The 23,385-nt window shown below is 36.3% G+C and overlaps 1 protein-coding gene across 2 annotated transcripts in view; it reads right to left on the bottom strand.

Annotated features, from left to right (window-relative positions):
- Positions 1 to 1,167: 1,167 nt before the first annotated feature.
- MOXD1 (monooxygenase DBH like 1) overlaps positions 1,168 to 23,385 on the bottom strand; it is an 85,303-nt gene continuing 63,085 nt past the window's right edge. The window contains exons 7-12 of one of the 2 annotated variants that reach the window (XM_024122549.3): positions 22,491 to 22,657; positions 21,201 to 21,392; positions 19,579 to 19,638; positions 15,361 to 15,503; positions 4,895 to 5,063; positions 1,169 to 4,406 (exon numbers count right to left, since the gene is read on the bottom strand). In XM_024122549.3, coding sequence (XP_023978317.1) covers positions 4,239 to 4,406; positions 4,895 to 5,063; positions 15,361 to 15,503; positions 19,579 to 19,638; positions 21,201 to 21,392; positions 22,491 to 22,657 — 899 coding nt within the window. In that variant the 3' untranslated portion in view covers positions 1,169 to 4,238. Of the gene's footprint in view, positions 4,407 to 4,894; positions 5,064 to 15,360; positions 15,504 to 19,578; positions 19,639 to 21,200; positions 21,393 to 22,490; positions 22,658 to 23,385 lie in introns of both variants that reach the window. The other variant, XM_024122550.3, reaches the window with a different exon arrangement.

Genomic DNA, 23,385 nt, shown 5'->3' with positions numbered 1-23,385 from the left:
TTTTCTTCTCATAAACTACCAGTTTGACTATGCTGGATTTGGATACAACTGTCAATCAAGATCTTGTAAGGCTAAGATGACCAAAAATAGATACAACTATATAAACTATGTTTGTGGTCCAAATAATCTATGGAAAAGGGATGGTTCAGGATGGTGAATAAGCATTTCATAAAGCTAAATTTATTCAGTTTGAAGGACTGACATTTATTCTGAATCCTTCCATTTAAAAAAATAAATAAAGATAAGAGATTTTATTTGGCCCAGCTATGAGCTTTACCATGAGGCTATAATCTCCATCATGGCAGAGACAATATCTGTTTTTACTCACAATTATAAGCTCAACATTCTAGTAAGGGCCTGGCTCCAAGTAGGCTTTCAAAACAATTGTTAAATAAATACTAAGTATCCTGTTTAGTGACCTACTTGACAAATATATATAGTTGACAACACTACACTGGTCTGATAATTGTCTCTAAAACTCAAAACTCTTGGAATTTACTGGATTAGATGGAAGTCAATTTTGCTAAAAATATCTATTGCAGCAGAGCTTCTCTTCTGTAGGGCTATCATTAGGAGGCAGCTATCCAAACAGACATTATGTTCCCAGCCCCTTTCACATTCCAGTGAAGCCACGTGACTAATTTTAATCAGCAGAGTGAAAGTGGAAGTCATTTATGTCACTCTAGTTCAGGTCTTTCTCTGTTAGCTGGCTGAACGCATAGGACCCCCAGGCTCTAGGAATGATGGAACCGTAGGATCTTGGGTCCCTGAATCACCACAAAAAGGAAAGCCCGGGGAGATCTGCTCAGTGCTTTGTGACCACCTAGAGGGGTGGAATAGGGATGGTGGGAGGGAGACACAAGAGGGAGGAGGTAAGGGGATATATGTATATGTATAGCCGATTCACTTTGTTATAAAGCAGAAACTAACAAGCCATTGTAAAGCAATTATACTCCCATAAAGATATTTAAAAAAAAAAAAAGGAAAGCCAATTAGCAAATGAACCACACACATCAAACGAGTAAATGAATATGAAATAAACTTTATTAGGTTAAGTCATTGATATTTTGGAATTTGTTTCAGAAGCTAGTGTTATCTAATATCAAATATGGATTCACATAAATATATACTTTCACAGACATATACTAGAAGCATATGAACCAAAAAGCTAGAGTTGGTAGTCTCCAGGTAATAGGATTAACAGATTTGGGTTTTGTCTTTTTTTTAAGTTACCATATTTTCTAAATTTTCTTCAGTGAACAGGCATTACTACACATTAGATTTATAATCAGGGGAAAAAACATGAAATAAATGATACATATTTTTAATGATTTCTAGCTCCAAAACCTCTTCCTTTTTTGTTTTGGGATCTTTTCCAAATCCCTAGATTTTTCAAGCCCTTTGTTCTGGACCTCTCAACTGGGAATATATTCCATCCTTAGTCAGAACTGGCAAATTGCCAGTCATCCCTGCCCTTACCCATGGGCATCTGAGGCATAATCACATTCCAACTTCTCTCTTTGCCACTGTCTAGGGAAGATCACCTGCCTGGACCACTTTACTATAGGTGGATCTTTCATTACTGCATTTGTAACTTTTTATTCTGAAGTAATTTCAAATTTTAAAAAGTTGCAAGAATAGTATTAAAAAACTCCTATATCTTTCACCCACAGTCCTCAATTGGTATCATTTTACCATATTGAATTATTATTCTCTCTCTGTGGACAGATGATAGATAGATAGATAGATAGATAGATAGATAGGATTCTTTTTTGAACCATTTGAGAATAATTTGAACAATAAGTTGAAGGCATCTGGCAGTATTCATCAAAATTCTCAAAAATATGCAATTATTAATACGTAATTCCACTTATAGCAACTTATAAGGCAATACTTATAGAAATGAGAGTTTTAATTATAAGAACGTTAATCACAGCAATGTTTATCATACTGAAAAACTGGAAATGGCCTGTACGTCCAACAATAAGAGTTTAGTTGAGCAAACTGTACAGTGCAGTTATATCCTGCTTCCAAATGTCCTCCTATTTGCTATTCATCATTGGCCTCCGTAGCCGTTAAGATAAAGTCCAGAGCTCTTAATTCATCTGCCTCTGTTGACTGCATCACTCTAATCACTCTTATCACCCTTGACCCTGCCTGAGACTACTCCAGAGAAAATGATCACCCAAGATACTTTCAACCTCACATGGCCTTGATGAATTTTTGGTTTTATCATGGATGCTTCTCTGACCCTCCCCACACGGAGGCTCAAACCAGGGACCATTGTACATGGAGACTCTGTCCTCCCTTGAGTCTCAGGCACTCCTCCTTGATAGCCTAGGAAACGGGTACTGTGACTTGATCCAGGGCAGCAGTAAAAAGCCTGGGCTGTTCAGGAAGGTCTGCTCAACTAAAGAGCAAACTAACTTAGAATATAATCAGAATCCTACCAAATATTCAACAGATAACCTATCCCAATTTCAAAGAAGGAGTCAGTGCCTCAAAATTATATATATTCATGAGAATTCCTACGAGAAGAATGGCAGCTTTATTCTTAGCAACATCAAGTAGAAAAATAGATTCCCCTGGCTCCAAAAATTTGAGTTTCCAAAAGCTGTGTATCCTTTTCTAGCCAGTATGTGCACCTTCCTTACTAAGAACAATGAAAACAAATATAATATTACACAATTTCCAAAGGAAATCATTTTACTTTGATATCTCAGATTCAGAAATTCTGAAGTAAAAATAAACATGAAATTTCAAATAGGGAGTGTTTGGGATGATCATATTTCTTAAATAAATATTTAGAAGGAAAATCAGAATCTGATATAACATTTATGAAATAAAAAGAATTAAAGTTAACAATAAAATATTCCTCACAAACATTACAAGTATTTCATTAGATGGACAAATTCTGAGAATCAAGAAGGAAAAACTCCGAAACATAATATTTATTTAAAGACAATACAGTTTGTGTTGGAGACATTGTTTGCTAGGGAGAAATGGCTTAAAAATGGAATGGAAAAATGCAACATTCTTAATTGATTGGACTGGCAAATCAAGCGGTCTTGAACCACTTGCTTCTCTCAAGGAGTATGCAAGATACCACACAAAAATTTAATTTTATTTAGTTTATTAATATGATCCAAACAGACTTAGTTTAAGAAATGAGCAAAAGACACAAAACAAGATTTGGCTAATCTATACTATACCAAGAGAAGCAAAAAAGGTGACAAGATTTTCAGTTGGTGACAATTTTACGATGGAAAGTTAGTTTATTAACTAATATAAAAATACATCTACAACAGCAACTGTGACTCAGATTGAGGCAGTATGCAACACGTGTGACACCCACCATGGTCAGGGAGGTACTACAGGGACCTCACACCCTCCTCAGCTGGTTCACACTATCTGGCCTTTGCCCTGGAGCCCCACAAAACACCCCTCACAGCACAGAGTTTGTAGCCAATTATATTTTCTCCTCAGCCTACAATCAGTTATGTACCATTTCTATGTTTCCCATAGCCTCTTTCTTTTTAGATAGTGACAGAGCTCAAGGAAAAAACTCACCTGGCCAGTGCTGAGCAAGGAAGGGGGAAAAAAAAGTACTCTGAGATGGATTCAGGGTAGGTTGGGACTCAGACTCAGATAAATGAGGAGACTAGAATGGACACCATCAGAAAGCATTGAGGTCCGTGGGTAATTCACAGAAAAGGACAGAACCAGATAACGCGGAAAGGTAGGAAGGACCACTGTTACATCTGGGAAGTCACACCAAAGAGCAATAAAGAGGAAGACAACTGGAATGGAGAGTACTTCCTTTTACACCTTTAAGATGAAAACATTTTTAAAAAAAAAAGGAATATAGAATCCAAATCAACAATTTTAAAAAGTAAAATAACAAGGAGTATTGCAATAAAATGAAATACAGAAGGAGATAAAGAATTCTTTTACTTCCACTTGACTTTATCCATAGTTTTTAAGAGGTTATATTAAGTCAGGCCAGCTTTGCTCTATTTGGGGGTCGATACATTTTATCAGATGTTTCTGAGGAAAAGACGAGAACCGACTGACATGTCTCACGCAGCCTGGGAAGAGGGGGAGGGGAGGAAGGGAACACGTGAAAGGAAAGTGTCCAAGAGCTTCACCCTCACCCTTCATGCCCAAAGTGTCTTTAACCTGCACGTTAAATGTCAGGTTCGGATCTCGGAAAACCATGGTTACGGAGCACAGCAGGATTACGGGCCCAAGCTCGTGGAGCTTAGTGTGCCGCCCAGAACCATGAAGCACAGGAGCAGCTCGAGAGACACATGTCCATGCAGAGAAGTGGAAGAAGCTCCGCACACCAGAGGCTCTGCTTTATAGGGTCTTTCTATATCTGGAGGTAATGCTGTCATCCCTTGAATCTGCAAAGGAAAGAGCAGACATTGCCACTGAGTGTGTGATTTAAGAGCAGGACTGTGGCCAAGCTTGCTCAGCCGTTGCGCTTCTGCAGGGCTTAAAGGGCTTAAAGGGGTGGCGGTATGGATGCTGAAGCTGTGCACCGTCCGGGTGTCAGAACCCGAAGGATTCCCAGCGAGGGGGCGAAGAGGGCTGGACACGCCTTTGGGAAAGAAGAGATAGAAAACACGCTCTTTTTTTGAAGCTCGCATCCCATTTTATTCCTTCTTCACCCCAACTTTAGTTTTAGAATAGATTGCCTTCTTCAAGGGAAGTGGAATCAGGAGTTTTGAGCCAATCTAAGTAATCACTGAATAAACTCGCAGACATATCAAAAGACAGCTGGACCACTGGGTTTATGGATATCTGTCTGTTCCTTTGATTGTATCTGTTGTGGATTCAGGTAAGACGTAACATCTGGTTTCCCCGAAGATTAAAACAAAGTGGGGCTTACCGACCACTCTGCATTGTCTGTCTTGGAACACCTCACATTCACCGGCAGGCTGAGGACAATCTTATTGAAGGCAACACCTTCCTTTTTAGTCCATTTAAACTTATTCATTGCATCCATGAAAGAAAGGTTTTTATACTGCTTGGGGCTTTTAATAATGAAAGGCCAGGTCCTGAATTTAAAATAAATAACCACGATTAGTCATATTCAGAACAAAAAGCATTACATGTTTCCATCACTTTTCAACATTCTAAAATAGACTTCATACTTGTTCGTTTTTACACACATAGATAACCTGATGCAAAGCACTGATGAACTCTTAAGCAGTTGCTAGAAGAAATACATATAAAATAAGGAGTCTTTTAAAAAAAACAAAATTCCTCGGTTTAGTAACAGATGGGTATTACTTTTAAACAAATCGTTTTGGCTTAGAAAGCTTCCCCAGAGCCTCATAATTCCTCACGTACTTGTTTTGCTTCTAGTTAACAATATAACTGGTAAGCATTCAGTTCTGATGAGTACACTGCTAACGGTGTGATGAAGAAACGTATAGAATCTCAAAAGGTACTGAACAACGTTGGAAATTTCAATTCCAGACTGTTGAAAAGCCTGACCCCTGCTGGCTGCCCTGTTTTAGCTTGCCTACGTGACAAAAATTTTTGAAAAATTTGAAATTGAACCAGTGTTTTTAATATTCCACTGAGAAAAAAATATTCTACAGATGATACACTCTGCTTCTACTTGCTGCTCTAAAAAAATATATGTTAAATGTCCAAGAAAGAAGGACGAAATCACAGAAGAATGACATGACTAGCTTCAAGAGGTACTCTTCAGGTGATGTCTTTCATTAAATATAAGTTTGATATTATTGATTCTTGAAAAAAGGAAAAGTGTAAGTGAAATTTACAAAAACTACTCCACGGACCTTCCAGGAGATTATCATGGGTAACCAGTAGGTATCTGGCTCCCTTGACACCCCAAGAGGAAGTTCCAGTGATTTTCAGTAATTAACAACGAATTAACCTCCAGCTGAGGAATCTACATTTTTAATATTTGATCTTCACAATTTCTTCATTTAATTATGTCACTACCGACTCTTTCTCTTACACACATAACCTACTCAGGCACATTGAATATTATCTTTTTAATTAAATGAAACATCCTTTATTAATCTTCTACAGTTACAAAGATAAATTTTTAATGTTTAAAACAAAATCATTTCTCTGTACTCTAATAAGACAATGAATAATACAATAGGTCATATATGAGAATCTTTATATTCTTTATTCCTAACCTTCTTTTTCCTTTAATTAAAGTCAATATACCTTTGTTGAGTTTTAAATGTACTATTTTTCACAGAGACCTTAAAGTACCATAGAGAGCAATCACCATCATACTACATTAAACATATCTAGCAATGACCTTAGATCTATAACATTGTAAATTAAACACACTGTGAAGACTTGCAGAGATACAATCCAGAATTAGTATAAAATAAAACTTGTACATGGAAAAACTTGCATAAAGTAAAACTTTGACTTGAAAGGGGCCCATTATGCTTACATACAATGTCCTTTTAAATACACTAAAAGCTTTATATTTCATTAAATATAAAATAACTTTAAATCAAATATTAAAAATCAAATTTACTTTTCAAAGAGATAAGGTATTTGTCTTGAAAAAAGGAAAATCAACTTCATCACCAGGGAAATGCTGGGGGTTAGAGGGGTTAGAGGGGTGGGAGTGGGGGTGTGTGTGGAGATCATCAGCCTGTAATCACCTAAAACACCACAAGGTGGCAATGGAATCTCTGCTAAAGCGCTAAGGTGGACTAAATGCCCTAAATTTTCTGCAGCCTTGCTGGTAAGAGTGAATAGTGTATTACATACATAGATGAAATCTTTAAAAGTTTTACTTCTAAAACAAATTAGTAAACTAGTATCTGTGTGAGATTTCACAGTATAAAATGACAGAAGAGGTATAAACACATTCATTTGCTTACTATAAATATATGGAAAAGGATGTAGGAAAGGGCCAACCCAATGAATCCTATGTGGGAGCCAGCATGACAGGCTGGGTGGAGGAGCACGTCACAATCTCCCTGACCTGGCATCTTGTCTCACTTTTATTGTCTCCTTTCCCTTCCTACTACATTTGTTCAGGCTCCTACTCTGTAACATCACACCAACTAATTTCCTAATCTTTCCAGCCTGTCCTACACCACACTTCCAGATTACCAGTGTAAAACAGAGAAGGAAAAGACAGAATGAGGAGAAATCCTGAAAAAGTAAATATTTATCCTGAGTATTTTTCCTTAAAAGACTAAGCTGTAAACCAGAAACAGGTAATGTTGAAGGAGCATGCTCTTCTGCTCTCACTGGGACTGGGACTTAGTTATTAGAAACATTAGGAATGTTCTGGAAATTAAAACAGTTACATTTTGCGCATCTGGGCAGTGTCCAAATGACTACCCAGATATACATATAAATAGAAGGGTATTGTTTATATATCACTATAGTTGATAAAAAGGAAGGATTTAATATTGAGTAATTTTCCTTTGTAAGCTTAATTTAATTGACTAGTTGATTTAAAAATAAACAAATATGGAATAAACTTAGACTATCCAAAATAATTTTGGGAAAAGAAGAAAAATGACAAGTTTGGAGACTTACACATTACACACTCTTATTTCAAGATTTACTATAAAACTATAATAATAATCGAGTGTGGTATTATAGTAAAGCTAAACATGTACCACAATGAAACAGAACTCAGAGTCCAGAAATTGTCAGTATATGGTGAAATGATTTTCAGCAAACCTTCCAGAGTAATTATATAGGAAAAGGGTAGTTTTTTTCATCAAATGGTTCTTGTACAACTTGATATCTGTATGAAATACAATGAACCTCAGCATATACAACACACAAAAAAATATTCAAAATGGATCATCAACCTAAAGCTAAAACTGTAAAGTTTTTAGGAAAAAAAAACAGGAGAAAATATTCACAACTTTGGGCAGACAGCAATTTCTTACATGGGATATCAAAAGCACAAAACAAACCAAAAATGATACAACAGACTTCAAAAAATACAGCTGAAAAAGTAAAATCGAGCCAGACTGGGAAAAATTATTTGCAAACATATACCTGACAAAAATTTATATCCAAAGTATAAAGAACTCTTTAAAATTATGAAGGACTCTTACAACTCAATAATTTTTAAAAAAGTAACCCATTAAATGGACAAGAATTTGAACCATTATGAAGGAACATATATAAATGACTAATAACCACGTGAAAAGAGGCTCTATATCATGCATCACGGGGAAATGGAAAGTAAAACTACAATAAGATACCACTGCATACACATTAAAATAGATAAAATTTAAAATATGGAAAATACAAAATACATTGGGAAGATTGTTAAGCAGTAGGAGATCTTATTAATCTGGTGAGAATGTAAAAAGGTACGCTATTCTGGAGAACATTTTGAGAGTCTTATGCAGTAAACATAAACTTAGTGTACAATCCAGGGATTCCACCACTAGGTGTTAACCCAGAAATTGAAAACATATGTCCGTACAAGGATGAACACAATCATGTTCATAGCAACTTTCTTCATAATAGCCACAAACTGGAAAGAATCCAAATGTCTTTCAACTGGTGAATCGATAAATGAATTTGGGTATATACACACTGGGGAATACTACTCAGCAATAAAAAGGAAAGGACTGCTGATACATACATACATATATATTCATGTATATATATGAATCTCAGTATATATTCATCAGTGTAGATGAATCTCAGAAACATTGTAAGTTAAAGAAGCCAGGCACAAAATAGTATATACCATCTTATCCTATTTTCATAAAATCTAGAAAAGATCAAAGCCAATAGATAGTGACAAAGCAGTTTCATGGTTTCCTGGAGCTTTGTGTGGAGGGGGGATTGTCTCCAGAGGTGTGAGAGAAGTTTTGATGGTGATGAAAATGCTCTATAACTCATTTGTGATGTGGTTAAACAGGGGTACACATCTGAGAAAACTTTAGAACAGTATACTTAACCATAGGGGCATTTTATTGTATGTGTGTTCTACCTCAAGCAATTTGACTTAAAAAAAATAAAAACATAACAAACCAACAAAAAAGACACAGCGTATACTTTACCAATCAAATTGTTAAAGAAGGAAACCAGGAAATCTGCCTTAACGAGGCACACCTCCTAATCCTCTGACACTCCCTGAGCCAGGGAATGTTGCGAAGCACCCAGTAAAGCTGAATCTCCCTGATAGAAGCAAAAGCATGAGAGCTGCAACAGATTTGACAGCATGATATAAGGCCTGGGACATTCCCTTATGGAAAGGCATTCAGCCCTAACCACTTAGTAAACACCCTCTAATAGATTTTTAATAAAATCTGAGGAAGGAATAACCCATGCACTGTGATATAGAGTCCCACCTCTACACACACAGCCCTTTACCCTCAAAATATAGAAAACGAAGTACATAAAAATACATCACCCAAACTTCAAACTGTGGTGTGGAGAGAAAGAAAGCTACTCTCAGATTTGCTTAGAAGGTAGTAAAAATTCACCTATATTTTACCAGAGCAGAGAGAAGTTTTCAACAGAACTGGCTCAGCATAAGCAAGAAATGACATGGGCTTCCCCAGTGGCGCAGTGGTTGAGAGTCCGCCTGCCGATGCAGGGGACGCGGGTTCATGCCCCGGTCCGGGAAGATCCCACATGCCGCGGAGCGGCTGGGCCCGTGAGCCATGGCCGCTGGGCGTGCACATCCGGAGCCTGTGCTCCGCAACGGGAGAGGCCACAGCAGTGAGAGGCCCGCCCCGTACCACAAAAAAAAAAAAAAAAAAAAAAAAAAAAAAAAAAAAAAAGAAATGACAAACAACCATGCAAACTTAGGGTGAAAGGAAATTATATCACATTTCATGTAAGGAGACAGAAAAAATCAACTCTAGAAGAAGATATAAATCAATTATACTGGAGAGAATTCCCACAAGTGTTTCACGCTGTAAGTTTATTTAATAAGAACATGAATTCAATTAAACAAGAGCTCAAACACAAGATGATAAAACAACACAATGAGATGAAAAGAGGGATAGCAGACTACAGGAAATAAATTTAAGACAAAAAAATTAGTACCAAATAAGTTAGAAAAAACAGGAAGCAGAAGAGCACTTCTGAAAAATTATGGGAAAATGCTTGAGAAAAATCCAAAATAGATTAGAAAAAAGTTTGTAGATATAAGATAAAATTTCCTTGAAATGAAAAAAAGAAGTGAATATATGTACTGAAAGAACACTTTGTGTTTTGGGAAAATTTGATTCATATGCTCAACATTGAAATATGTTCAATTTAACTTATGAATTCTCCAGGTAGAGGAAGAATGAGCCCATTCATCCAAAGACATCTCCAAAGGGGGAAAAAACCCCTATGACCCCAAAATATATATATATATATATATATATATATATTTTTTTTTTTTTTTTTGTGGTATGCGGGCCTCCCTCTGCTGTGGCCTCTCCCGTTGCGGAGCACAGGCTCTGGACCGGTTCCCCTGCATCGGCAGGCGGACGCGCAACCACTGCGCCACCAGGGAAGCCCGACCCCAAAATATTATATCCAGCCAAATGCTGCCCAAATATAAATGCAGAAATTTTCAAACATAAAAGAACTCAGGGCATAAAGCACATGGAAACCCTTCTTGATTAAGCAACTTGAGGACAAAACCCTGAGGAATCAAATTAAAGAACTCAGAAATGCAGAAATCATATAAAGATTAGGGATTATCACTGAATCTATAAAAGTTGCATTAAATATTGTGGAAATTATGTTTTAGAATTAAATGTGAAAATTAAAAATCTTGAGAATACAAAAACTCTAATATAAATAATAAATATTTGGAGGTACAAAAGGGAGGTTGGGAGAAAATGTGAAAGTGTGAATGTCCTCATCTTTATGATCTAAAACTGAAATGTTTTTTAAAAAATGTGTTAATATCTTTTATGATCTATTTTCTCAACATTTGAGAGCTCCTTTATACAATATTATCTCTTGTAGTTAAAAACAATAGCAATGCTTATTTGTTCAACAATTATTCAATTTTGATTTAGTTTCTTTTTCTTCTGATAAATTAAAACAAAATTAAATTTTAATATTTTTGTTTAAAGCAGTGCACAAATTATAATCTTTCTAAAGCTACTCTATTCATCTTCATATCAATACCTACATAGAAAAATGTCTGTAATGACATTCCATTAATGTTAGTGTGGCTTATTTCTAACAGAATTTGGGGTGACTGCTTTCGTCCTCTTTTTTTTTCTTTAATTTATTTATTTTTGGCTGCGTTGGGTCTTTGCTGTGCGTGGACTTTCTCTAATTGCGGCGAGCGAGGGCTACTCGTCATTGAGGTGCGCGGGCTTCTCACTGCGGTGGCTTCTCTTGTTGCGGAGCACGGGCTCTAGGCGTGCAGGCTTCAGTAGCTGTGGCATGCAGGCTCGGTAGTTGTGGCTCACGGGCTCTAGAGCACTGGCTCAGTAGTTGCGGTGCACGGGCTTAGTTGCTCCGTGGCATGTGGGATCTTCCCGGACCAGGGTTCAAACCCATGTCCCCTGCACTGGCAGGTGGATTCTCAACCACTGTGCCACCAGAGAAGCCCCATCCTCTTTTTTAAAACCTTTTTCTGCATTACCTAAACTCTTTATAATAAAGCCTGTGTGACTTTTACACCTTATCAACATAAAGTAATTTTTTTCCTGCAAAGAAAAATACAAACACCTCTCTTGATTTTTTTTAAAGAAATAGAACAAATAAGGCAGGAACTTTCCATCACATAAACCTCACTGGAACCACACAGACAGTGGTGATGTATGGTGCAGCAGAGAATACAAATTTATCTGAGCTCATTGTCTACTCTGTTATCTGATCTTTGGGAGGTTTTTGTTTTTCCTTAAGCCTTGCCAGATCTGTAGGAGGCAGAGAAAAACTGCATCCCCCAAAACAGACAAATCCTGAGACAGGATGTACTTGTCTCTATCTTTCCACCAATGCATCCTTTAATCCTAGAATTCCTACAGAGTGTTTAAAACAAAACTGGACACCTAAATAGTCCTTACATTAAAAGCAAAAAGAGGAGATTCTAGGTTATATGTTATATAACATTCCTGTTTAGTATTGTGTCCTAAAACCAAATTAGCGATATTCTTATAAGCAAAACAGAAAAAAAGCACTCAAACCATTTCTCTCTTTCTGATCTTTTCACCAGAACCTTGTTGGTTTGGCCTTTAATGATATTTATGTCAGTGTGATGATGAACTAGACCTGAAAGTCTGATTTAAAGTCCAAACATGTATTTTATAACAGAGGCTCTTTTTTCACTCATATTTTTGAAGAATAACTATATTTAACCACGGTTAAATGGTTTTATGTGGGCAATAACATCTCAAAACTGGCCTTGTTCTTTGAAGCAAACCTCCCTGTCTTTCAAAGTGATGAAAACCCCAACTTCAATATTTCCTGAAGGAAACCAAACGTGCGGACACTGACAGAGCTTGTTGGGACACAGGAGCTGAGCGTTTCAGAGGCTTCACGCAAGTTGAACACAAAAGAAAATAACTGGACCACAGAACACATTTCATTCATCTTGTAAATACACGGTTTTGAATGTTCGTCCAACATTCACTCCAACATTCTCTTGATTAGGAAAAGTTTCTAGTCAATACGTTAAAAATATTCTAAAGGGAAGAAAAAAATTACTTAAGTCTTAGTAAGAAACAATATAATCTCAATATTTTAAAGACAAGACTACATCCTATTGTTTTCAGAATGATGTTTTATGTGCTGTTTTGATTTTTATTGATATTTTATTTACTTATTTGCAATGTAGTTACTGACTGTGAACAAAAAGGCACATATATCAGCAACCACAATACAAACCCCAGCTCCCCCATTTAGTATGTACTCTATGAGGTTGAACAGATTTTTAATCTCTTAGCTTCCATTTCCTTCTCTAAACTGGGATTTCAAATACTGCTCTACCTATTGGAATTCTGTGAAAATAAATTAAATGAAATCATGTATGTGAAAATACTTCATAACCTACAACCTAATTTACACCAGCATTTTGTTATTTGTATTTTAGTAGATACAGACTTATTGTCTAGTGGTCATTGGGTTGTCTGGATAAGAACTCAGTAGAACATATCTATGAATAGCAGGTTTAATTTAAAAAGAAGAGTGTTTTTAGTTCCTAATTTATAATCCCTATAAAATTTTGGAACAAAAAGGACACCATAATTATATTCTCCTTCAGATCTGCATTTTACCACATCCTCATTAAGAGTTTATTTAACCTCTCCTTAACCCCCTCAAAAATCTATGTGTATCTTTTGCCTAATTACATCAGTCCTTTTCGTTTTGAAAAATCCTAATCATTAGAAAATTCTTCCTTATATTAAAATAAAATCTACACTTCAAAATTCCTACCAGTCACCCTAATTCTTCTTTGTGGCACTACTAAGAATGGATAAAATCCTTTTATTCTACATCAACCTTAATATTAATGATAATAATTAATTAATAATAATTCTCAATTTCTTCTTCAAACATGTTTCCCTGCACCATTCACATATCATTACTTTCCCTTTACTCTTCTCTTTCCCTCACTATCTCCCAGAGATGCAGTCAATCAACAAGTCCGGAGAGTGCTACCTTCAAAAGCTAACCTGATTGGAACCATTTCTCATAAACACTACTGGCACCATCCTGGTCCAAGGCACCCTCACCTCTCAACTGGACAATCACAAGTCTCCAGGTAGATATTATTCTTTCCAATCTTGCTCTCCTAGAGTCCTTTCTCAACACAGTAGCTAAATTAACATTCTTAATACCCTATACCCTATAATAGTTTCTCTTCGCACTTAAAACCCAAAGTCCTTACGTTGCCTATAAAGTTCTACACTATATGGTCCCACTTGCTCTTAGACCTCCTCACCTACTCTCTGCCAAATTTCACTCTGCTTCAGCCAAACTCACCTTCTTGCTGTTCTTTGAACATGCTAGCCTCATACCCACCATCCATTATACTGGCTTTTCTCCCTGAAGAGTATACTTGCATATCTTTCCTTGGCTGGCTCCTGATCACTGAGGTCTCTGCTCAAACATCACCTCCTGCTATGGTCTGAATATTTGTGTTCCGCCACCCCCCAAAATTCACATGTTGAAATCTTAATGTCCAGGGTGACATAATTAGGAGGTGGGGCCTTTGGGAGGCTCTGTCCTCATAACTGGGATTAGTGCCCTTATAGAAGCAGCTTGAGAAAGCTCCCTTGACCCTCTGCCACATGAGGTCACTGTGAGAAGATGGCTGTCTGTGAGGAAGTGGGTCCTCACCAGATGCTGAATCTTCCAGAATCTTGATCTTGGACTTCACAGCCTCCGGAACAGTGACAGATAAATTTTCTGTAGTTTATAAGCTACCCTGTCTATGACAGTAATAAGAGTCCAAACGGACTAAGACACCTCCCGAAAGAAGCTCTCACCACCCTACTGAGAACAACTATACACTTCCTTCACTGTCTTGATTATTTTCATAACATCTTTTAATATCTGAAATTTTATATTATGTTGTTTATTTGCTTATTACCTCTTCCCCACTCTAGCACACAATCTCAAGGGAGCAGGAATAATATTTCTCTTGTTTATAATTTTATCCTAAGTCATTTCTATTATATGCAATTGTGCAGAAAGAGTTAACACAGAACGCCTGAGACTGCCATCCTTAGGAACACCTGCTTGGAAGGCTGACCTTTGGCTGGCATCAGGGAACTTAAATAGCAAACAATTTCCTATAGGACATAAAACTTTCTCCAAATGATAAGAGTAATTTACTGTACCTAGACTGTCTGTACAAATGATGCTGTTTATGTTGAACACTTGCTTTCCTTCTGGGAGCCTGGAACTTTGGTATTTGCTAAGCAGAGGGCACCTATGTGACCAGCCCCTAATAGAAACTCTCAGCACTGAGTCTCTAATGAGCTTCTCCAGTTGACAACACTTCATATATGTTGTCATAATTTGACGTGGGTGGAATTAAGCACACTCTGTGTGACTCCACTAGGAGAGGTCTCTTGGAAGCTTGCACTTGGTTTCCTGTGGACTTTACCTCATGTGCCTTTTCCTTATTCATTTTTCTGTATATTCATTCACTGTAATAAATATTAGCCATGAGTACAACTATAAGCTGAATCCTTTAGGTCTTCCTAGAAAACTACTGAACCTAAGAGTAGTCTCAAGGACCCTGGACATAACAAGCAAGAAGGTTCCTTGGACTCCCCAATTGAAAATAATCAAATAGAACAGCACATTAAGGAATCCCATAACATGGTGATGAATCTAGTATGAAAATAAAGCCCATCCTTACCCCTACCATGAAATCCGTTTACTACTTACGTGACTGGCCTGTAGATCTCCTTAACACCAATGAACTGAAGTTGTTCCATAATGTCTGGGATACTTGCACATCGAGTAAGATTAATTCGTGGGTAATAAAGAAGGTATGAGAGACACATTTCATTCCTGGTGCTTAATCCTCCCTGAAAATGGAGATACTTTATTTAGAAAAGTATATGTTCCACCAACTCTGATACTTATAGCACACAAGCTGCAAATGTTATGCAGTTTCTTCCCATATTGAAATGCCATAAATCTTAAAGCTGAAAAATAATCACTTAAAGGCCAATTTGGTTTTTCAAAAGATAGTGGCACATTTGAAAATTAATAAAGTTATTTCCATCTCTTTAAAAGCTGCCTTTCTTATATAACTTAATAATCTCCTCAAAGTTCAGTGTATGTGATGTAAACTTCTCACCACAGTGAACATTGCAGAGGATGTTCAGTAACAAGATACCAATCGGTCAGTTTGATGGAATCTTTGCCTGATTGCACTGAATTTTCCATAATCTTGCTGTCATGTATATAAACATGAGCAGCTGTATACCACAGGGGAGGCACAGTTCACAGTTTGAATCTAAGTAGTAAATTATGTACTAATTAAAAAAGAAGAACAGCATCTGGAGTTGCTACAACAATGTCCAATTTTCAACCAAAAGTTTTTAAACATGAAAAGAAACAGGAAACTATGATCTGTATTCAGGACAAAAAGTTAGTAGAAATAAATTGTGAGAGGACATGGATGCTGGACTTAGCAAAGACTTAAAATCAGACATAAATATATTTAAAGAGCTAAAGAAAGATGTTCAAACAGTTAAAGGTAAATATGTTAAAAATGAGTGAACAAATAAGGAATGACATCAGACAAAGGAAAACATTAGAAAAAAGAACCGAATAGAAATTCTAGAGTTGAAAGGTACTATAACTAAATTAAAAATTCACAGGATGAGCTCGAGAGCAACTTGACATGGCAGAGGAAGGAAGCCGTGAACTTGAAGATCAATCAATAGCAATTTCCCAACCCAAAGAACAGAGAAAAAAAGACTAAAGAAAGTGAAAACACCTCAGAGATCTGTAGGATAATATTAAATGTTCCATGTATGTAATTTGAATTCCAGAATGAGAGGGAAGAGAAAAAAAAGAACAGAAAAAATACTTGAAAAAAATGGTGGATATCCTCCCAAATTTAGTGAAAAACATTAACTTACAGACCCAAGTAGCTCAATAAATGCCAAAGATAATTATGAAGACAGCCATACTTAGACACATCATAGTCATACTGCTAAAAGCCAAAGACAAAGAGAAAACCTTGAAAGCGGCAAAGAAAAATGATACATTGCATATAGGGGAACAGTAATACAGTGAACAACTGACATTTCATCACAAATGATGGAAGTAACAAAACGATATTGGAATCATATTTTCAAGTGCTCCAGGAAAAAAGAAATTAACCAAGAATTCTGTATCCAGCAAATCATCTATCTTTCAAAAGTGAAGGTGGAAAACATAGTTGTGTTGTTCATAGTTATACATTAACGTAGTGGTTAATATGCAATGATTTTACAAATTGCAAAACAGAATGCTTTGCACTTGATGCAGGATTGGGCAAAAGGAGAAGCTGATCTGCAAATGAGGTGCAGCTGACACATCAGTAAATATATTTAATCTGTTCTTGAGCTGGGATGGCTATTCAGAGTTATACCAAATTGTAGGAAGGAAATTGGGCTTTTGTATTCTCACATCAACCAGTCATTGGCTGCTGGCTGCCCCACGGAAGAGAGTATAACTTTAAGTGGGTCATTCCTTGACACCGATGGCAATGTCCAGTGAGGGACACAATTTTGCTTTTTTTCTATTGTATGTTTGTCTTATGTTATGGATTTATAGAATTTATTTTATATGCTGGATACTAATGCTTTATGTATTGAAAAATTTTTTTTCAGTTTAGAACTTATCTTTTCACTTAATAGTGTTTTTTGGGTAACCAAAAGTGTTAAGGTAATCAAATTCATCAGTCTTCTCTAATTTATAGTTTGTGCTTTTTATGTTCTGTTAAATAAGTTCTTACCCCAAAGTACTAAAGTTATATTTATATATATTTCTCCTAATGGTTTTAATATTTTGTTTTTCATATTTTAATGCTTAATCTACCTGGAAATGATTTCTTTGTGTAGTGTGGGAGATAAAGATGTAATTTTATTTTTGCCATCTGGATACCCAACTGTGCCAATAATTCTTTAACGAAAAAGTCCATCCTTTGCCACTTATCTGAATGCCATTTCTATCTTAAACCAAATTTCCATATAGGGGGTTTGTAGGTCTGTTTCCAGGATCCCTATTCTGGTCCACTCTTGAAACTCTGGACCCAAACCACACTATTAATCACCATAGCTTTAAAATAAGTCATCAAATCTAGTAGCTTGTTTCTCATCTTGTTCTTTTTAGTAGTGTCTTGCCAATTCTTAACCTTTGCTCTTTTATGTAGATTTTACAGTCAACTTGCTCTGTGTAATAGCTAAAACTGTAACATTTTTAGAAAAATTTTTTTTTAAAAATACGAGAGGGCTTCCCCGGTGGCGCAGTGGTTGAGAGTCCGCCTGCCGATGCAGGGGACACGGGTTCGTGCCCCGGTCCGGGAAGATCCCACATGCCGCGGAGCGGCTAGGCCCGTGAGCCATGGCCGCTGAGCCTGTGCGTCCGGAGCCTGTGCTCCGCATCGGGAGACGCCACAACAGTGAGAGGCCCGCGTAACGCAAAAAAAAAAAAAAAAAAAAAAAAAATTTAAAAATAGGAGAAAACCTTTGGCTAGGTGAAGATTTCTTAGTTAGACACCAAAACCCCAAATCATAAAATCTCTCTGATCTTTCTTTACTGGAATTATATCAAATTTATAAACCAATTTAAAAAGAAAAAAAAGTAAAAAGAAAGATTATCTTTGTTTCACTGAGCTTTCCTATCCATGAACACAGTACCTCTTAATTTCTTTAGGTGATCTCTAATGTCTTGCATAATGACTAATAATTTTCTCCATAGAGATCAAACACATCTAATGTTATTTTATTTCTAGAGGATTTATAGCCTTAAATTGAATTTTCTTGAGATAATTTATTTTTCACTAAAATACAATTAACTTTAGATTTATCAGTTTGTGGGAGGTTTTGATGTGGAAAATTACAATATCTGTAAATAATGTGCTTCACTTCTTTGCTTCGTCCTTTCTGATCTTTATATCTCATTTTTTTCTTTTCTACTATGATATTGAATAAAACCAGTGATAATAAACATCCTTGTCTTCTTCCTGACTTTAAAGAATTACTTCTAGTATTTCATGTAGTTTGATATTTCTATAGATTTTTCACAGCTAATGTTTATCTGGTTAAGGCAATTCTCTCCTATTACTAGTTTGTTAAATGTCCTTTATTCCCCCCATGACTGACAAATTTTATGAATGCTTTTTCTGCCCCTATTGAAGTGATCATAAGTCTTTTTCCTTCGATCTCTTAATGTATAATGGCATTAGTGTATTTTCTAATTTGAACCAATTTTACATTCCTTAGTTAAGCCCAAATCAGTCCTAACGTTACAATTTTATATAATGCTGGATTTGGTTTGTCAATACTTTGTCAAAGTTACTTCCCTCTGGTGCATGTTGTGGACCTTTCTCGTATTGCCCATATCAAGTTTCAATATTAAGCTTATGCTAACTTCATAAAATGAGTTGGTAGAAGGTGTTCCCCCTTTTTTTGTGCTCCCTGGAAGAGACCAAAGAAGGCATGAGTGATTTATTTCTTGAATGTTTGGCAGAACTCCCCAGTAAATCTGTTGGGACCAGATTTCTCTTTGGGTCAGAAGCGCTAAGGTCATGGAATTTATTATTCCTTTTGAAGTCTCGATTCATCTAAGTCCAGACTCACGCGCATGGTCATTAGTGACCACAGGTCTTTATTAATAATATTTGGTGAGGAAAAACTGAAAGACTAAGGATAGCTTTTCATGAAAGGGTCACTAAATTATACTGCAAATATTATCAAAGTATCATTAGTTAATCTGATAAAATGCTAAAACAGCTCTGATTTTACCTTTATGATGGTTCATGTTCAAGACATTCAGGAATTTTGCTTCCAAATGTGAATGCGTTTCACTTTTTTCTCTTTTAAAATCAAAGTTTATTCCTCCTCCTCCACAAATAAATTTTAATAATAATAAAATTCTTCTTACCCAAGTCATCCGGGCTCTATCTTTTGTGTTGTAGCGACACTCAGTAATTAGATTATCTCCCTAAAACATAAAAGTAGAAGCTTTCAGATTGGAGTTTCATGTTGTTTTATTTATCTAATACATTTGTAGACCAACAGTTTAATTTGCTATATGAATGCATGCATTAAGTAATTTGATACATAAGAAGACCTTTGATCTATTAAATTCTAGGTTTGCTAGTATAATAAGCAAGCAAACAAACAAATAAGGCTCTCTTTGTTCAGGCCAGACTCCACCATGTTCTAGCTGCATGACCTTAGGTAAGGAAATGACTCAACTGGGCACAATTTGTTCATCTAAAAAATAATGATAAAAATAGCACTTATCTTGCACAGCTGTTGGGAGGAGATTACATGACAGAGCACACATTTAGTTCTTAGTACAGATTAAACACTTCATAAATGTTAGCCACAGATACTAGTTATTGTGATTATCTCCTCATTTACATTATTTTCTTTAAAGGTCTTTAGGTATTCATTTTCTTAAAACAGATTTATGAGGCAAATTACTAGTAATTTATTTTTCCCGTACTTTCCAACCTTTTGAACAGTTCTGCACATAATGAAAATAATTTTTTATGGCTCCCCAGTCAGGTAAGTGGACAGCCTATTCATCAGAGGGAGTGAGCTCTGGGTAATGGCCCCCACATTTGTCCTCCCTGCCTAGATATTCAGAGAGCCCAGAGATCAGTATCTCAACATATTTATACCCTACTTATGGCACACCAGTTATGTGTCACAAGGAGTTCTGAGGTAACCCAATAAAACTGGTTGGAGAGTGCCAAGACAAGACAACACCATAAAATGGAGGGTAGTCCTTAAGAATCTTGAGATCACTGTTTCTCAAATTTCATCTTCCTACTCTCAGGGTGTATCAGGGAATTTCTGCATGTAGAAAAGATATTGCTATTACTCTCACTTCATAACTAGTATAAGTGTCTGACTTTTAAGAAGAGAATAAGGGTAGGAATTTATATAACTATTGAGCTTAATGGCCATTAAATACAAAATTTGACAAAATGAAGCATCATAAAATTTTTTAAATGCTTCATTATTAAAAAACATAAAATTCTCTTCTGTGTCCTTCCACTAGAACCCCAAGTACTGCTGCAAGCTGGATTACACACAATAGAATAATTAGCTATGTCCAAATATCTTTGTCAAATGAAAGAATTACCTTATATTCATTTTTACTGAAATGAAACTTCCAAAAACTATCTTATGGTGAAAGCAAACTTCTGATCTTACCATTACCTGAACTGCAAGCCAAAGGATTGTTAACTGGGGAGTCAAGTAAAAAAAAAAAAAAAAAAAAAAAAAATGCTTACAGCACAAAACCCAAGTCTTTATTTTCTTTTTAAATCAACAACTTGAGTTGCCCCTGGGAATAGTAAGAAAAATGAGTTTCAATTTGGGAAAACAGATCAAACACATTCCATGTGGCTTGTGCAACAGCCATGCTGGGTGGCTTTGAGGATATGGATGAGCGATTTATTTCACCAATAGAAACCTGGCTAATTCTCAGCAGACCTATGTCTCAGGACTTTGATGACATTCAGTGAAAAAAGAACAAAACAATCATACTGGTAAGATTGTTCGTTCTTCCTTTAGGTACTGAAACTCCTGGAAATTGAAGTCAAAATCATCATCATAAGCGAGTAATCTCATTTCCTCCCCTTTGCGAAAATGACGCAGCCTGATGCCTCTGCCTGCCAGGTGAGCGTGGAGCAGAACAGCAAACACGTGGATACCACTTGGCTTTTCAACTTCCAAAGCCTACAGGGGACACAGGGGAGGCCTGATTAGCCCAAATAAGCTCAGACAGTTCACCTTAAAACAGACGTGTAGAGACAACTGAGAAGAAAAGCTTACACAATTTAAGTGAATGCACGAGCTGCCAGACATTTTGAATTTGGATTTTTCCTGACTTATACCTAGCAGTGGTATCTTTGTGAAGCAATACTGGCTGCGAGAAAAGAAAAGGAACTAATGCTTGCTGAGGACCAACTGGACCACTTCTAAATATTATATTTCTTTTTTCTTCTTTTAGTAGGTAAGAAAGCAGTCAAAGCTCCTGGCAAAAAGATTCCAGTATGTTGGTAACTTGCACATTGAAACTCTTAAAAGGAGAATCTATTCCCACTTTTCCAGATAAGAAAACTGAACGGGGAGAGTGAAATTAAATGAAATGCTCATGGTCTACAGCTAGTGGTTGATGTCATGGCAATTTAATTCATGGTCTAAATGGCTTAAATAACTCAGAAGAGAACAATCTTTCCACTCCACCAGTCTGCCATACTGTCTACAACCACAATATCCTATAATTCATAAAGAATATTATCCATGTCGAAATACTTTAATTCAAGAAAAAAGAACTATAAATGGAAGCAGCCATTATTAAATACTTATATATGGTTTTCTCTTATCCAATATGTGTTTTTATATTAGTTATTCTTGCTCTTTGGTTAAAGAAGGGAAGGTAACTATAAATCAGAGAAAATGAGAAAACAAAGGAAAATGAATCATGGAAAAAACAAATATGGATAAAAGATAAAGTTGAGAAAGGAAAAGGGGACTACACAAACAAAGGTAGAAATTGTAAAAGAGAAAGTGAAGTATCCACTATGAAACAATCAAAGGAGGGGAAAGGAAGGAAGACACCCTGAAAATTATTCCTGTCTTTAGAATTCTACACCTGTAGTCTTCAAGATTTAAAAAAGCAATAAAGGTCTTGCTAAAACTGTAAATAATTGTTTTACAGCATGACAACAAGAAAAAGATTAATAATAAACTAACTTGGAATTTTCCAAACATAGTTTCTAAGAGCATAGATTAATCTGGAAACAGCAGCTCATAGACTCAGACATAGCATACCTCTTCCAGGCATTCCAGGGTGCAGTGACCCTCAGACCGGAAATCAGGCAGGCCTGGAGGGATTGTGTGGAAGAGGCTTACCCAGAGGCCAGCCTCAATCACACCAGCATCGTATTTCCTTATATCTGTCGTGTGAAATAACCTCAATCCAGAATTATCTATTAAGCCTGGAACGAGCATTTAAACAAGAATAATTAAAAGTGAGTTTAAGTTCTTAAAAAAGAAAAAGTTTTCCAGATTCAGTTGAAATGGGTTCATTGGCTTTCCTTAAAAATCTCACAAGGGAAAGGAGTACAAGCAAAGATTAATGGACGGCAACATTCAGCTTCACAAAGAGGAATTAAAAGACGAGTCGCCATATGGTCTGCAACCATTCTTGATTTACACAGCATACCACAGGAGACACGTTTGTGTTGACTAGCTGATATATTCCACAATTACCTAACATGAAGACAGAACGAAAATTCTAAAGTCGTTCATTAGAATATAGAATAACTCAACAGGACTTTTATTTTATATTGTTTTGAGGTGAAGTTCAGTAACATTTACATAGAGGTGAAAACCCCTTGGTCTAGAAACCACCTGGTGATGGAGAAAACTATTAATGGTTAACTTTCTTTATAGTTTATTACCAGTCTTTTAATAATTCATCAGTCGTTCGATCAACAAACAGTTATTAAGAATCTATCATGTGAACAGCACAACAGCAGGCACAGTGGGGAGGAAAGATGAATAAGACACATCTCTTGCTGCGACATAGTTATCGTAAGGACGGACAGTATGAGCCCCAAACACTTCATAAATCCGTTCCGCTATAAAATCAATTTCTTCTTCTCTGCAGTGGTGACTTACCTACCTGTGACTACCGAACTGACCTTTGGATCAATTAACATAT

This window comes from Physeter macrocephalus, chromosome 10 (assembly GCF_002837175.3).
Source record: "Physeter macrocephalus isolate SW-GA chromosome 10, ASM283717v5, whole genome shotgun sequence".
Classification (NCBI taxonomy): domain Eukaryota; kingdom Metazoa; phylum Chordata; class Mammalia; order Artiodactyla; family Physeteridae; genus Physeter; species Physeter macrocephalus.
Note: the sequence above shows the minus strand (reverse complement) of the source record. Positions and strands in the feature narration are given on the sequence as shown.